Genomic DNA, 16,838 nt, shown 5'->3' on the forward strand with positions numbered 1-16,838 from the left:
GTTATCATTATCATTATTGTGAAAGTTATGCATAATATACATATTCTGCGAAGCAGAGGCAACATATGATACGTATAACTTTATTCTAAAGTCAAGAAAAAAATTTCCACTGAGTTTCCTGAAAAGGATAATAATAAAAAGTACTAAATAAAGTCGAAGTTTCTGTATGCCGGTATAATATGGAAGATTTGGGATTAGTTCCCAAGTGCAATATGTAGGAATTTTTTAATCAAGCTTCACAAAAATAAATATGACTTCATGAACTATAAAATTTAAACTAAAATATTGAAATAAGTAACATTTTGATTAATTTTCATCAATTTCATGGAATTATGTTGTTTTATCATCATCCAATATATAAGCTTGATGTAAGAGCAAAGTGTTGATGTTAGTGACGGAGCGAATTTCTTAGTTGGTTGTCGTTCATTTTGACAATGGTAAGAGATTTTGTTGTACTAATTTATATGATTAGATCTTAGGCTGAAAATAGACCCAAAGGACCATGTCTTTACACTGAATTGTTTTTGGTGCGGAATTTAGTTAAGGGTTCGTAATGTTGCTTGTTCCATATATGATATCGGGGAACCTGTAACGCCATCTCTCCGAACGTGACTCAATGTTTAGTTTTCGATCATTATTTTATATCCATTGATCCTGTGTTATAATTGGTAAATTTTTATTTTAGGGGCACCACGAAAGTAACTTGGAAATATTCTTTTTTCAGTTGTCTCGGCTGAAGTCCAATACAGCTCCGCATCGTTTTTTTTTTTTAGCTTTGCTTGTTGAGTAATTTTGGTGCAGCCAAAAGCCTTGAGTCTGAGGATTAGATTGAAAGTGGCAGGACATGTATTTTGAGCCATATTTATTATTTTTGTCTTTAATTGGGGTGCTATCTGTGAGGGTTATGATGATCAGGTAAAATTAGGGGTTAATAACTGTATGTGAAACTTATGTCACAAAATCATTAGAATTATCGAAAACCACCTGATATCCGCAAGTAGCCATGATTTTCTGTAGAAGTATACCTTTTCTGGCTGCTGAATGGGATTCCATTTCTGTAAACTTGTAAAGTATGTAGTACCGTTACATTAGTGAAACTTGTAAAGTATGTAGTACCGTTACATTGCATAAGGTCTACAACCCTGTTGTGTCGCCGAGGAGATTCTGGATCAGACATTTCACCTAAAAGGCAATGGTTTATTATTATTGACTTAAACCAGTTTGTTAGTGGATTTGTTGTATTTATGGAGAAGGATTTTTTTTTTGTTGTGACATAATGTGGATGAAAGTTTAGGAGAGGTGTGTGAAAGATTTTTTGTGGATTGGTTTATTTCTATAGTGCTTTTGGAGAATAAATTTAACCTTGGCATTCTTCACTTGACATGTAAAGGCTTTAGGTCTGATGGGAGTTGAATGATTATTTTGCTGATTAGTATTATTTATAATTTCTTAGCATATATGATGATTTGATTCATAAGATAATGCTGATGAAGGAACAGAGGTTCCTATACATGTTAAATAGGAACCTCATTTGTTAGGAAGATGATAGTACTGTGGTCTTTTTGTATATCATGGTTGTCTTTGAATACTGCTAAGGGGAATTCTTTTGTTTGTTAAGATAAGGATAAGGTTCAGCTTATTGTGCTTAACCTTTCCCCTTAAGAGATTCCAAATATTGTCTCTGTTGAACAGCTTTACATTATTAAAGAATGGCTAATTTTAACTTTGAAAGTTCCTGTAAGATAAGTGAATGTCTCGGTGATTTTAACAACTTTTTGCATTGTGAAAAGCAGATGAATCTACAAAGTTATATGAGTAAGGTGAATACTGTAAATGAATCCCAATGTTTCTTTTTATATTCTGCAAATGAAAAACGTAATGAGATTTAGTTCTAACAAGATTGCTTCTTTCAGAGCATTTTAACCTACAATGGTGGGTGTGTGGTTGCCATGAAGGGCAAGAACTGTGTTGCAATAGCCTGTGATCTTCGGTTTGGTGTCCAGGCTCAGACCATCTCAACTGACTTTGAGGTGAGTAATAGAATTGTTCTGATATTTTCCTTTTGTAACAGTAGATTGACAAAAGAATGAATGTTAAACATACTCAGCTGTGTAGCATGCTGGCTCCAACATATCCCTTATTCTTCATTATCATGGAAACCCATCTTTTTCTCCTCCATGGTTTTACTCTTCCAACATACTTACATTCTCACTTAATACAAAGATATATCAGATATTTGTTCCTAGTGTAATTTTCTTCATGTTTATTCTTTTATGCAACTCCATATCTCCAGAGCATGATAATAGATATTATTCTTTGACCATCATAATGCAGTATCCCCCCCTCCCCTTTCTCAGCATCATTCTTGATAATTAACTCACTTCTGTTTCCTCAGAACTTTGATTAAGCTGCTTGAATCTTTAGTAGCCATTATAGTACTAATGAGGCATTTCAGTAACAGACAGGAGTGTGTCTGGCACCATTTGTGACAGCAGCTGAACATTAATATACTTTTCTTAATCATTATCCTTTAGGTCTTCAGTAATTTACCAGTTTATAACACTGTTCTAATTTCTTTTTTTATTGCATTGTAAACTTTTTCATTGGAACTATCTTTTTGGTCATTTGTCACACAATCTCATACACTCATATTGATTTTGTTGTTTCTTTTCTGGCATTCCCAGTTCCTTCACTAATGCTTGCAGTTCTTTTGTTGATCTAGCAGTTATTACTGTATTTTGTACTAATAACAGCATTCCAGACTTCCAGTTCCTCCCACTTCAATATCATTTCAGCCATTGCTAGCCAGAAATACTTGCACCATCTCATATGAATAACCATGGTTGTGTAGCAAGGTATATGTCTGATTATATTTTTAAACCAGTTTCTTTATCCTCTTGTAATTAATATTCTACCCTGTAAAAGCCCTTCATGGTCTCTTGGTGCTTGCTTTCCTCACTGTGAGGACACATTCACAACCAGACACATTCTACAACCTGTCCTTCATCATTCCATTTACCCCATATAATACTCCATCCCCACCTTTCTCTTTTACTATTTTCTCAAGTTATTCTTCTAGTACTGACCTGGCCTATACTGCCAAATTTTTCAATAAACTTTCATATCCATTTTATTTTTACTGAATCACCTATAATGTTTTTAACATTCTCTAGTGACACCATAACATATTAACCAAGAATGTGGAGCTTTGTTACTGAATATTGTCATAAGCAAAGTTTTGGTTGTGATACTTAGCTATTACAGACAGCAATAATGGAAGAGTTGTACAGTAATGTGATACTGATATGAGATGTGTACAAATACTTATTCCCTTAATCTGACAAGACTAGCTAACATTAATTAAATTAGTCATCTGCTCAGTGAAAAACAGCAAGAATCACTGGAATAATTTATTTTCATGTAATGTAACCTATAAACCTTATTCGTAGCGAGTGTTTGAGCTTGGGCCTCATCTCTATATTGGTCTTCCTGGGTTGGCCACAGACACTCAGACTGTCCTCCAGAGACTTCAGTTTCGAATCAAGATGTATGAAATGAGGTGGGTGAAACATGGTATTTATAAATGGTGACAGATATTTTTGTGATGTGTGCATTCCATACAAGGGAAAAAGATAATATATTTGATTTACAAAGTACTTCATCAGAGGTAAATATTTGTATAGTGAGTAGAAGGAAAAAGCATTGATTATGGTAAATTCATTCTCTGATATATTTGATATAAGTACAGATTGTGATAACTAGTTACTTAGGATTGGTAAAATGATAGATATTAGGTGTTATCTAACAGTACATGCAAGTGATGAGATTATGTGTGAGAAGTCACTTTTAGTGAGGTTGTGTCATCACCAAAGGATGGGAAGGAGGAACTCCTTGTTCCAGATAAGTCCATCATTTCCCTGCTCCTACTTGTAGTGCAGCTGCAGGAACCTCATAAAAAGGGTTCTAGGGTGGAGTTTCAAGGAAAGCTAATATAGATGGAACAATGTTGAGATTTTCAGAGATAAACAGAGCAAAGGGTACTGAGATGAAATTACTTTTCCATGAGAAATATATCAGGAAAAGAAGTTGCAGGTAACTCAAGGTAAACATCCAGTAAACGTAAACATTCTTAACTATACTGCCTGTTTAATGTTGAAGATCTTTAATATTCATGAGTTTAAAGTTATGCATGTCTCCATAGGAAAGTTAAAGTTGTGTATGTCTCCATAGGAGAGAGAGAGAGTTTTTCTTTTGTCAGCATCAATATATATCGCAGTGTTGGTGCGTCAAGGGCATAAATGGCATGACAGTGATGGCATCATCAATCAGTGACTAGTTATTCTTGTTGAATAATGTAACTGCAAAACAGTGTTATTTAAAAAGCTAATCAATGACTTCGGAAAGTTTAATAATATCTAATTTCATGTCTAACTTTATTCTTTGCTTTTCATCCAAGCGATTCATAGGCAATTATGTTTTCTTTGTTTATTGTTTTTGATTATCCGAGTGTTTCAATAGGTAATGCTCTTTTGTCAGCATTAGTTAAAAATGGTGTTGCCACATCTCGGAAAGAAGTGACATCAAAATAATGGAAGTGTTAATTAAGGGCTTGATATAATTTTTAAACACTGTACCTACAAAACAGTGTTATTCAAGAAACTGTAATTAGGGACTTAAGAATGCTTGAGTATATCTAAATTCACTTTTAAAGTTATTGTTCTTTGTTGGTTTTTATGGACAGTTTTCTATCTTTTGTTCTTTGTTTTTATCCATTGATTTCAGAAGTACTACTCTTTCCTTTGTCAGTAGTAGTAAATAGTACATCATCATCATTTCTTAGAAGAAAGTTACACCAAAATGTCAGCAGCCATATTCAAGGACTGATCATAATAATTGAATAACAACTGCGAAGCAACATTATCGAAAAGACTTTAACAGAGGATTCCCACATATACTTCCCACATATTCCCTGCTTGTTGTAAAAGGCAACTAAAAGGGGTGGGAGCAGGGAACTGAAAATCCTCCCTTTCAGTTTTTACTTTTCCAAAAGAAGACTCAGAGAAGGGGGCCAAGTGAGGATGCCCCCTCTAAAGGTCAGTCCTCTGTTCTTGACGCTGCCTTACTAAAGCGGGAAATGGTAAATATGTATAAAGATAAAAAAGTGTATATATGTATATATATATATTGGTAATTGTCAATTTTGTTTTTGCAGAGAGGGACGGCGTATGAAGCCCCAGACTTTGATGGCAATGGTCCAGAATCTGCTGTATGAGAGGAGGTTTGGGCCATACTTTGTGGAGCCTGTTATTGCAGGGCTGAATCCAAACACCAAAGAACCATACATTTGTGCTCTTGATCTAATTGGTTGCCCATGTGAACCTTCAGACTTTGTTGTTTCTGGAACCTGCTCAGAGTCCCTTTATGGTATGTCATATGTGAAATGTATTTCACAGTACATTTTTCCTGTAGTGAGCACATGTACTTGCCCTGCCTTTCGGCAAAATGTTTAGGGCAGAAGATAGAGGTTGTAAGTAGTAACACTCAATAGAATTAGTAAATGGGAACATTAGCTTGGAGCATTAGGTAGAATTAGTAGGTTGGAACATCTGTCAGGAACATTAGGTGGAAGTAGTTGGTAAGATCATTAGGTTGGAGCCTCTAATGATAATGGTCTGTTAAGAGTGAGGGACTAAAGGCTAAGAAGCAGCAATGGAGTTCACCAGACATGGAGACTTTTCCTATGGCCACTCCCATTAATAAAAACCCTAAAGGAATGGGTGTCAGAGATCTATAGATAGTATTGGGAATTTATGCCTTTAGATGGAGAATACAATTCTTCGTTTTTAGTGGAAAAGAACCTCAAGTTTAGCCCCAGAAGGTGGCAAGATAAGACTGAAATAGTGGCTAACAGTAAATGATAGCAAAAAAAGCATGTGTTTGTTGATGGAAGGGAGATGTATATTAATTAGAATTTAGAGAGAGAGCATACAAAAGGCAAGACATTTTAAGAGAATTTTTTTTTTCCATCTTGGCATGCTATAACTTATTTCCTCCACATTTTTCAGGCATGTGTGAGACTACTTGGCGTGAAGATATGAGCCCAGATGATCTCTTTGAATGCATCAGTCAGTCGCTTGTTAATGCTTTTGATCGTGATGCACTCTCTGGTTGGGGTGCTGTTGTCCATGTTATGTAAGTTTTTTATTCCAGTTTTTCCTTTGGTTAATGGATTGGGAATACTAGTGTTTAAGTTCTACAGGAAGTACCAATTACTGCTAGAATATGGAAATTTATGGAATGCTCTCTCATAAAGTCCCATCTGTTGATTAACATTTTATGATTAGTCATTGTGCAGTCCTGCATGACTGATCTACTAGCCTTCTTTGCCCAAAGATAATGTTAAGATTCTCATTGGGCTTTTGCTATGCAAGAAACAAAATTTAGCTTTTTTTTTTTTAATTTTCCAAAAGAAGGAACAGAGAATCGGGCCAGGTGAGGGTATTCCCTCAAAGGCCCAGTCCTCTGTTCTTAACGCTACCTCGCTAATGCGGGAAATGGCGAATAGTTTGAAAGAAAAGAAAGATATATATATATATATATATATATATATAGAGAGAGAGAGAGAGAGAGAGAGAGTAAGGATTTTTCACCTTGTAATCATTTGAATTTTTAGTTTACATGAAGATGTATGGTAAGCTTTTTGTCCACTAATGGTGCATAGAAGTGATACTTCTTTTATGGCCAGATGTCTTTTGTGTAATCACCCATGATCTCCACTGAATTAAGTGAATCTTGGTAGTATGTAGTAGAGCAGCCACTAGTGAAACAGTTTAAAGATTTAAAGAAATTCATCGAGTAGCAGGCATTAAAGTTTGCCTCTTTTTTTCTTTAGTATTAATCATAACAGATGTTATGAGTATTTTTCTTTCGTATACATATGTATAACCCACTTTTAAAACTCCCCATGCCACCACCCATGTCATCCCATCATCCATCCCCTTTTCACCATTTCTTTCAGCACCTCTTCTGTTGTCAGCTCTTCCATCTCCTTTTCCCTCCCCTGTTCCACTATTACTACCACCACCTCTGCCTCTTCTCAGACAGCCATCCTGTTTGTCATCACTACATCTACCACCCTTTCCATCCTTGCCACCCCATTTGCAGCCTCCACAGCACAACCATTATCACCAACGCTAAAATATTCTGTGCTGCCATGACCGTGACCACCATTGCAACCACTTGAGCCACCACCTTTCCCCTCACCACTATCCCCACTTCTATCACCCCTTTATCGGTCACTTTTTAAGCCACCAATAACACCAACCCTGCAACCATTCCTGTTTGCAGCCATCATCATCAATACAGTATTTACCACCTCTACAGCCACCCATGTCATCTGTCACATCGTGAACAGTAACCACTGCCTCCATGTCTCATACCTTCTGCCAACACTTCCCTTGCCACAGTTCAGCATCCCACTAGAAGTACTTCCACATGACCTAAATTAAACACCTCAAAGGCCAACTGTTTATTTTCAGGGAGCAAGACAAAGTTACAACACGGTATCTCAAGTGCAGACAAGACTAGTGCAACTGTAAAACTTGACATCCAGCCCAACCTCCTGAATTGCAGGAAGTATGTCATGCTCATGAGTTCAGTTCCAGGGTGAATTTTGCAAACTATGAAAACAGTTTCAAAATATTTGGATTTAGCAGCATTGTAAGGAACTTGATATTGTTTTCCAAAGCATTTGACATTATAATGATGTGTGTATTTGCTTGAGTTTGTAGAAATTCAAGAAAGACTAATAAAAATGTCTTTTTGTCTATGTTTTTCATAATCCTTCCCCTTTTAGAAAGTTAAAATACAAGGAGGGGAGGGTTTTCAGCCCCCCGCTCCCGTCCCCTTTAGTCGCCTTCTCGTTTGTCATCACTAACGAATGTGGCCTTTGTTGTCTTCCTAGCGCTACCTCGCGCACATGCGGGGGGAGGGGGTTGTTATTTCATGTGTGATGGGATGGCGATGGGAATGAGTAAAGGCAGACAGTATGAATTATGTACATGTGTATATATGTATATGTCTGTGTGTGTATATATGAGTACCAAATGTGTGTGCATTACAAACATTGCCTCTTTTGTCTTTCTGTCACAGGACCCCGCATGGGGTCTCTTACACTATTCAACAGACGTGAGTATTTATTTGTCTCTGTTGAACCTAACACTGTTGTGAACTTTACACTGATGAGAAACTACGACCATTGTAAATGTAACTGATATGAACCTAAAAGGAGGGTGATTGGTTGTGATGTGGATTCTTTAAAGGTTAAGACCATACTTTGTGCATTTCATATCTACAATTTTGTAATAGATGATTTACGCAACTTGCAGATATTCTTTTGGTATTGATTTTCCCTACAGTTTTCAATTTGAAGATTCGCCCTTCCCTTTACTCTACACAAGTTTTTGTGCTAGGATAAATTAAGGGTTCCTAACCCTGGGGTCACCAAGCATTTTTCTTTGGGTAATGGAGCTGTCAAAATGTTCTTTCTAATGTTCATTTGTATATTATACATATGATGTATGCTGCCCATCATAAGTCCTGGCTCATCCTATCTATGTTCAGTTCCCATGATCATCAATATTGGCTGAAAGAGCATCTGGTGAGTTGCCAACTTGTTAGTTAAACAGTCTTTTGACAGCCCCCCTTTTATTTTCAAATGCATATCATGATACTTGCAATTTTTGGCTGATTTAAAACCATAATTGAATACTGGCGATAATGAAGCATTTTTACATGAACTTGTAAATGTGTGTGTACCTCTGCAGGCATGTACACTTTCATCCTAACCATTAATGGTATTTTCGGTACTACATTTCATACATCTGACCAACCTATCCCATTATATCTCCTGTTTCACTGAAATGTTTTCTATCTACTTATTTTGTTCATCCCGACATCTTTCAACTACCAATAATATCACGAAAATCAAATCATATTTTCTCATGGCTATCCCCTTTCCTCTCATCGCACATGTAAACTGTATGATTTCCTTGCTTTTTCTAACCAAACATATCTTATTATTTTCACTTTATCCAATGCATGTCTTTCATCATTCTACATATTCAAGTCTTGATTGTTCAAATTCTTTTTCTTTTCATCCTTCCACTCCAATTTACTCTCTCCATTCTCCTTTTTCCCTCCACTTCCGACACATGCACTGTATATCTTCTTTGTCAGTCTTTCCACATTCATTCTCTCCATGTATCCAAACTATTTCAGCACACCTTCTTGTGCTCTCTCAACCACATACTTTTCATTTTCACACTTCTGTCTTACCATTTCTTTACTTAAGCCATCTTACCCCACTTGTTGTCCTTAAACATTAAGCCATCTTACCCCACTTGTTGTCCTTAAACATTTCATTTCCAACACATTCACACTCCTATGTACAATTGAAGTAAGTCATAGGGTGGAGGGGGGGTGAAGGGTCTTGGAATGCTGAGAAATGTGTAGAAAGAGAGAATTTTACATGAGAGGGCAGAAATGGGTATGTTTGAAGGAATAGTTGTCCCATCAATATAATGTAGATTCGAGGCATGGGCTGTAGATAAGGGGTGTGTAATGTGACCATGGTTGTTCAGTTTGTTTATGGATAATTTGGAGGGGAAGGTACATACAAGAACCTTAGAGAAAAGGGGTGAATATGTTTCTGTAGGGGGATGAAAGGGCATGGGAAGTGAGTCAGTTGATGTTTGCTGATACAGCACTATTTGCGTGTGTGGATGTGTATGTATATACATGTGTATGTGGGTGGGTTGGGCCATTCTTTTGTCTGTTTCCTTGCGCTACCTCGCTAATGCGGGAGACAGCGACAAAGCAAAATAAATATAAATAAATAAATAGAATCGTAGTCTTTTAATTTCTTTCATCAAACAATTTAGCCACTGAATTATACTTAATTATACTTAATCGCTGTTTCCCGCATCAGCAAGGTAGCACTAGGAAACAGATGAAGAATGGCCCATCCACTCGTATACATATATATGTACATGAATGCCCATATACATACATATACATACATATACATACACAGACATAGACATACACATGTATATATTCATCCTTGCTTACCTTCATCCATTCCTGTCGCTACTGCACCCCACAGGAAAAAGCACCACTATCCCCTATTCAAAGAGGTAGTGCCAGGAAAACACACAAAAAGGCCACATTCATTCACACTCAGTATCTAGCTCTCACGTGTAATTTTTTTTTCATACTATTCGCCATTTCCCGTGTTCGCAAGGTAGCGTTCTGAACAGAGTCATTTGAGGGAAATCCTCACTTGGCCCCTTCTGTTCCTTATTTCGGAAAATTACAAACAAGAGGGAGGATTTCCAGCCCCCTGCTCCCTCCCCTTTTAGTCACCTACGACATGCAGGGAATACATGGGAGGTATTCTTTCTCTCCTATCCCCAGGAATAAAAAAACATACAATAATAACTTTAGTGTATATAACATGCAAGTCTTTCTCACTGTACCTTGTTTCATTGTGTTGCTTGATCTTATTACTTAGTGCACGTTTGATATCAACAATTCTCCTAATAGTGTTCTGGCAATAAGTTGGGCACTGCGTTGATCCCATTTCATCACTTTCCACTCTGTATTACATTTTTCATCCCAGTCGATGTCAATTTCTTTATTGTGTGCACTTAAATGATCATGCATAGGTGGATGGTACTTCATCACACTTATCCTTAGATTTTTAAAACATTCAAATTATTTACTCAAACTGTTTTGTCTCCAATTAATTATGACAGACTTCGTTTTTAGACTTAGCTCAATTTCTCAATTTTCTGTATTGTTTTGTTTCAAAATTCATATTTTTTCAGGGATCACATACACTGGTTTATTCATGAAATGTTAAAAAAACAATTGCTACATAGTCCTGGTATGCTATATTTATTTATTTTTCCAAATGCCAATAAGAGTGTAAGTATTGTACCATCAAGATGATGGTTTTATTTTGCCTCAAAAAAATAATTTTCACTGCAGTGTAAATGTACAGTGAGTGCCAGGCATGGACAGTAAAAGGCATTCACTAAATACAAAACAAGTTCTGCTGTTATACGAATCACATATACAAAGTTACGTATTATACAGACTTAATAATAAATACCAAACTATAAAGACAAATGTTATAAAATAAATATATCTATTTTGCAAATTATGGTGAAAATTATACTATTTAGGTTCCTAAATCTCATGGTTTACATTCTTCATGAAATGCATCTAGAGTTCGAAATTCTCTCCATGTTGGGGGCATGTGGTTATGGAGATGATTGCTACATCTCTTGCATACATCAGTGAAGAGGGAGGCAAAGCTATGCAACCAAGTCTGAAAATAAAGATATACTTTACACTAGGCAAATATTCATTGCTGCATTATTTTGAGTACATTCTATTGTATTTCTCCATTATCCACAAATAATGCAACAAATAAGAGCCGATTGCATGCAGTACAATAATAATATGATTTTCTACGAACTCAACTGCTATAGTATGTAAGATATTTTAATCAACACTGACTACAGAAATACATCAGTGTCTCTCAGGGTTCTGCCTAGTCCCCTATACACTTCCCACTTTACATTACAATGTCCTTTACACAAGATCACCAAAAGCACTCATATGCTGATGACTTCCTTCAAATCCACTTTATCCTTTCTTGCTCATTCTGCATCTTGCCTCAGAACAACTTCCTTTATCAACTTGGGGTAAAAGTAACATGATTAAGTCTAAAGCCTTTAAAACTCAATTTCTGTCCATTTGCCTCCTAAAACCCCTCACAACCGTTCTCTCTTTTGATGGACCTATAAAACCATTCAACACAATAATCTAACCTATGCTGGACTTCATATAACACAAATATCTGAGGCTTCATCTATGGAACTGGGAGTCCTATTCAGATGCCATAAATTATTCTTCAGAACAGTGCTTCAGTTGCACAAAATAAACAGTTTACAGATTTTATAGAACTTTCAATAGAAAGCCCTAACACTACCTAAGGAAAACAAAATCTCCAGTGAGAAGGTTCCCTTATTGTTAAATGCAGAAAACTGGCTAACCTGAAAACCTCATACTGAACAATACAATCAAAAGAGCCCAACATGAAATATGTTGATTATGAGATGATTCCCTACTTGTATATGCCCAGGTTCACATGTTAAACAAACAAATACTTACAAAGAAAGAACGAACAGATAAGTCTGAAAATCCTGGTGAACAGAAATTCAGCATGGCAGCATTTGCATTGTCTGTCACCTTTTGAAACACTTCATACAGAGATGGCGTGTACAAGTCAACCTGGGAAGGGAAAAAATTCAAACGATGCTTGTCATATAAGAAAAACATGAAAAAATAAAATTTTTGTGGGTTACCAATGGGTATCAATAAATTTCAGAGAAAATTATGTAAATAATACAAAATCAGTGGTCTGAATAAAAAATATTGTGCTACAAAAAAAATAGCAATTTTATTTTGACTTTCAAAATTCACATATGATTCACTTGTCATTTCTAAAGATATAACAAGATAAAAGGGCTATTAATATAGTTGTTTCCAATAAACTTACCATGCCATCATCATCAAGCAAAGGTTCATTATATGCTCTAACAACAACCCACTCGATTAGTATACCTTTGAAAGTCACCACAGCCCTTAACACACGCCCCAGAGTCACCTGCAATAAACAGTTTACTTTGTAAATTAATGTAAAAGTACAACATTGATCTTTTATATCTTTTAATTTGTCCTCCCTAACAAGGTAGTATCAGGAACTTAAAACTATGGCTTTTTGAGGAAAATTCCTCATTCAGCTTCCTCCTGCATTCTTACTTTTAGAAAGTTTTAAGACAATAGGGAAGAATTTCTAACATTTTTCACTCATCCTTCTTAGATACCTTCTTAACACACTCAAGAGGTAGATATACAGAGGTCGTTTTCTTCTCCCCTGTCCCATGATTTTGTAAAACATGTCTCCATTATACAACTGATTACACAATAAAATGATCGGTATCCTGAGATTAGGAGCAGAGAAACAAAATCATTGAAAACCCATAATATGATATGAACCAGTTGAGTCAGATGACAATAAACCCTAATGCTCTTTAGCTTTTTCTGACTCGAAATACATCAAGAAAATAAATACAGTGCCTGCAAAGAAAAAAAAATTGACAGCCAACCATGTATTTTCACAGCCAGTGCATAGCTAAGGTTTACTGTGGTTACAAACATATGATGCTCTCAGAGTAAAATCATTACACATTTGATCCCTGAGACTAGCATGCAAAGATGGATCACAGCAAAAATGATGCGAGTTGCACAGAGAGCTAATGACAAGCTATTTCTTAAATTTGGTAGGGCTATCAGAACCCTTATAAATCTACATTTGTACAAAAAATTATTACTGTTCATGCATAGCATTATGACTGAAATGGCCAGTGTAAAACACTTCTTCAAAAAGTCTCTTTAAATGCTATTCCATATGACCAATGGAATGAATAAAAAAAGGCTTTAAAGACTTATGAAGGGAGGGTAATGATGGCAAGCAAAAGTACGGCTGAATAATTAGAGTTCTACAGATAACTGGTAGCAAAAACCATTCAAGATGTATTCATACTATTAAAAAAAAAGGCAACTAAAAACAGATTCTGACAGTGAAATCCTACTAATGAACAAATAAGGAACTTTCTGTGCAATGTATACATTTCAAATTGAAAAGGAAAGTCCTGAGCAGATACTGTTAACTGGACTATGAAAAGCTTATGGGTATCATACTGAACAAAAGGAATACAATACCTGAACTACAGCATTGTTACCAAATGGTCGGGATATATTGAGGGTCATGTCCTGGTACACCTGATTAATGCCTTGAATCAGCATATCTACTTGCCTGGAATGTCAAGAAAGGAATTTACTGCTGTCTACTATATAAAAATTGTGTTCCATTTTCCTCTTACATTTATCAATAAGCAATAAAAAAATGCAATCAAATAATCATACACACAAAGGCCTCCATGGCATAGTGGTTAACATTAATGTCCACAAGTCTGATGATAATTCTAAGATGTTTAACCCTTTTAAACAACACAGATTCATGCTGAATTCTTTTTTAAAAGCTTCATACATGTTACACTGTAAATATTACATACATTGTACATTTTTGCTGTTCCATAGTTATCTATCTAAATGAAGAATGAACCATTATTGGACATTTATAAACATAAAGAAATGCAAACAACAACAAGGAAAGCAAACAGCTGTTTTCGATAATGGAGAGGTCCAGAAACACAAAGAGGCACGAGTAGAAAAGCACATGGATAACTTATGGTGAAACACCTGTCAACTTCACATAACTATTTACAATGTCAGGAGGAAATCTGGAGATTCATAGTAAAAAAAAATCCTTACTGTTGAGGTACATTATGGTTCAAAGGAGCTTGTCGTCTCCTCTTTGTAGATAATGATATTGATACAGATGATCTCTTGAGGTTATTTCCAGAGAGGAGAGAGTACATGATGGTGGAGTAACAATGGACCTGTTGGATATACATTAAGATAAATTAAACCCACTATTAAATGACAACAACTTTGTTAAGTATGAAAATCCAAATATATACTAAAATGTTATCACCTTATTCTGTGGGGGCAATACAAAATTAAAACATTTGTCTTCCAAACTGAGAAAAAAATCTTTATCTACCTTAACTAATGAGAAGCAAATCAACAAATGCCAAAAGAGATACATAAAGCTTGCTAAAAGATGCGAAGAAACACAATGGCAATATTGTTCCTGGAAGATCATACAATAACTTTACAATACTGGTACACCTATGGCTTATACACATAATAGCTCTCAGGGGTGGTTCTGTTTTCAGTGCAGTATAACTCACTTTAAGAAACAGTAGACAAGTACAGAAAATTATCATTCTATTATCCATAAGCACATGACAGGAATAATATTACCAACATATCTTCTGTGTGCTGCTGAAGATAACAGGAGGCGAAATGCTGGGCTGGGAATCATAATTTAAACACTCTAAGTACCTATAAGCCAATCTTTCAACTCTGCACAGATACTCTTATCCCCTTAACTACCTATCTCTCATTCCAATTGCCATTCTACCCTTATCTTACCTTCTCCATCCAAGTGTAGCAGTCCAGTAGCTGATAGTAGAGTGGCAACTTATCTGGTGAGGGGTCCAGGGACAGTAGCCCAGTGTTGCCCAAGTTTACTGGGTTTGTGGGAGGGGCAAGACCTCCCACTTGCACTTCCAATTCTCTGCAAGATGACAATACATTCTAAAGTATATTTTAATTCAGCAATTATGTAAACATGACAAAAAATAAGGTTATAAATACAAAAGGAAAAGTAATGCAGTGAGGATCTTAAAGGAAAGAAAAGCAAGAAAAGTCTCCAGCAACGATCACACAATGTTACAATATGTAGCATAAAAGTCCAGAATAAAGTAACAAACCAGTAACATCAAACTATATCAATATACCCTATACAGCACTGAGATTATATCTTCTACCCTCTATCCCAACATGTGTACGCTGAAAAAAGGAACAAAGAAAAGAATGACTACTTACCCCTCCAGATTATTCTAACTGTTAATGGAAACATGCATTTTTATCTTAGCCATTAAGGTGGAAATCTGAGGAAATGATCTACAGAAAATGTATGAACCAGTAAAGCATGATCATTATCAAATAGTCATGTATAATATGCATAACAAAGAGAACGAGTCTCCAGGGTGGAGGTTTATCTACAAATGCAAAAAAAGAGCCCTCATATAACAATTAATGGAAATATAAGAAATGAAAAACTCTACTAAATTAACCAAGTCTGCTGTTGTATGGACAGCTAAATTTTGTGCATCTTACGAGCTCAGCTTAAGTACTTTTTCAACTTATATTACAATAAGACAGTTTTTAATATGAGTGAACTCACCGTAAATGGGTCTTAATATCGGCCAAAACCTTCATTGCTTCGACTTGCAGATTGTTCTCGCCTTCATTACTATTCTCATCCTTAGGGCCTTCTGAAACAATCTTGAAAAAGAGAGTAACACTACTCCTAAGAGTTCTCAGTGTATTTAAAGTGGTTGTTAGTGTTTCAACACTAGACCCTTCCGCTGCCGCCATGCCTTCCTCTGTTTTGCTATAGTTTACTTTATTAACTCCTTAGTACCGCATATATGTGGCTGTACTCTGGTCTAAACAAGCTTCAAATTGCCACAAGTCTTTTGGAATGCATTGGCTGACATCTGAGAACCTGCAGTCTACACAGGTTTGTTGTTGTTTAAGGAATATGTAATACAGAAGTGATACTTGGGTTTACTTGCGTTGTCTATCGTTCACGACCACGAACAAAGCGACATCTCGAGGCATAACCTTAAACTAAATATAATAAAAAATGATATGAATTACTATTATAGAAAATGTAATCAGGTGTAACTATAATACTAAGAATATGGTTTGGGGAGTACCATGAATTGGAATATGCATTTTCTTGTCTCATTCTATACAGGATGAGGCTTTCCCAATATTCTGCTTACTTGACATATATTTCAACACTTCATTACGGAAATTTCAATTATCATGCAAGGATATGTATCCACCATTTTACTATCTGATGTCACTGCCTCATTCCCATATCAAATTACATAACAGCATTCATAACAATCACAAACACACAGTCTACCCATGCCCAGTGTTCTAAAGTGAAACATGAACTTCATTACTTATCTAGACTTCGTACATTTCACTTTGCACCC

The 16,838-nt window shown here is 35.8% G+C and overlaps 2 protein-coding genes across 2 annotated transcripts; one reads left to right on the forward strand and one right to left on the reverse strand.

Moving 5' to 3' along the window:
- The first annotated feature begins 301 nt into the window (after positions 1-301).
- Positions 302-7,825, forward strand: Prosbeta3 (proteasome subunit beta type-3). The gene is made up of 6 exons (XM_071684042.1): positions 302-437; positions 1,914-2,030; positions 3,450-3,559; positions 5,213-5,424; positions 6,066-6,192; positions 7,539-7,825. The coding sequence occupies exons 1-6, from the start codon at positions 435-437 to the stop codon at positions 7,585-7,587; spliced, it is 618 nt and encodes a 205-aa protein (XP_071540143.1). The 5' UTR covers positions 302-434; the 3' UTR covers positions 7,588-7,825.
- Positions 7,826-10,936: 3,111 nt separating this feature from the next.
- On the reverse strand, positions 10,937-16,352 carry LOC139760634 (mediator of RNA polymerase II transcription subunit 27-like). Its single transcript, XM_071684041.1, has 7 exons — positions 16,013-16,352; positions 15,196-15,340; positions 14,470-14,597; positions 13,858-13,951; positions 12,632-12,739; positions 12,244-12,363; positions 10,937-11,395 (listed from the first exon to the last, which is right to left on the reverse strand). The coding sequence occupies exons 1-7, from the start codon at positions 16,204-16,206 to the stop codon at positions 11,261-11,263; spliced, it is 924 nt and encodes a 307-aa protein (XP_071540142.1). The 5' UTR covers positions 16,207-16,352; the 3' UTR covers positions 10,937-11,260.
- Between the last annotated feature and the right edge of the window lie 486 nt (positions 16,353-16,838).

This window comes from Panulirus ornatus, chromosome 37 (assembly GCF_036320965.1).
Source record: "Panulirus ornatus isolate Po-2019 chromosome 37, ASM3632096v1, whole genome shotgun sequence".
Lineage (NCBI taxonomy): Eukaryota > Metazoa > Arthropoda > Malacostraca > Decapoda > Palinuridae > Panulirus > Panulirus ornatus.

Excerpts from the sequence above, each read along its gene's own strand:
- Prosbeta3 (XM_071684042.1), top strand. Across the intron at positions 3,560-5,212 it reads ATCAAGATGTATGAAATGAG|AGAGGGACGGCGTATGAAGC; the intron begins GTGGGTGAAACA and ends TTGTTTTTGCAG. Across the intron at positions 6,193-7,538 it reads GGTGCTGTTGTCCATGTTAT|GGAGCAAGACAAAGTTACAA; the intron begins GTAAGTTTTTTA and ends GTTTATTTTCAG.
- LOC139760634 (XM_071684041.1), bottom strand. The coding sequence starts at position 16,206 with ATGGCGGCAGCGGAAGGGTCTAGTGTTGAAACACTAACAACCACTTTA. Across the intron at positions 13,952-14,469 it reads AACCATAATGTACCTCAACA|GCAAGTAGATATGCTGATTC; the intron begins GTAAGGATTTTT and ends TTGACATTCCAG. Across the intron at positions 12,740-13,857 it reads GTAACAATGCTGTAGTTCAG|GTGACTCTGGGGCGTGTGTT; the intron begins GTATTGTATTCC and ends TGTTTATTGCAG.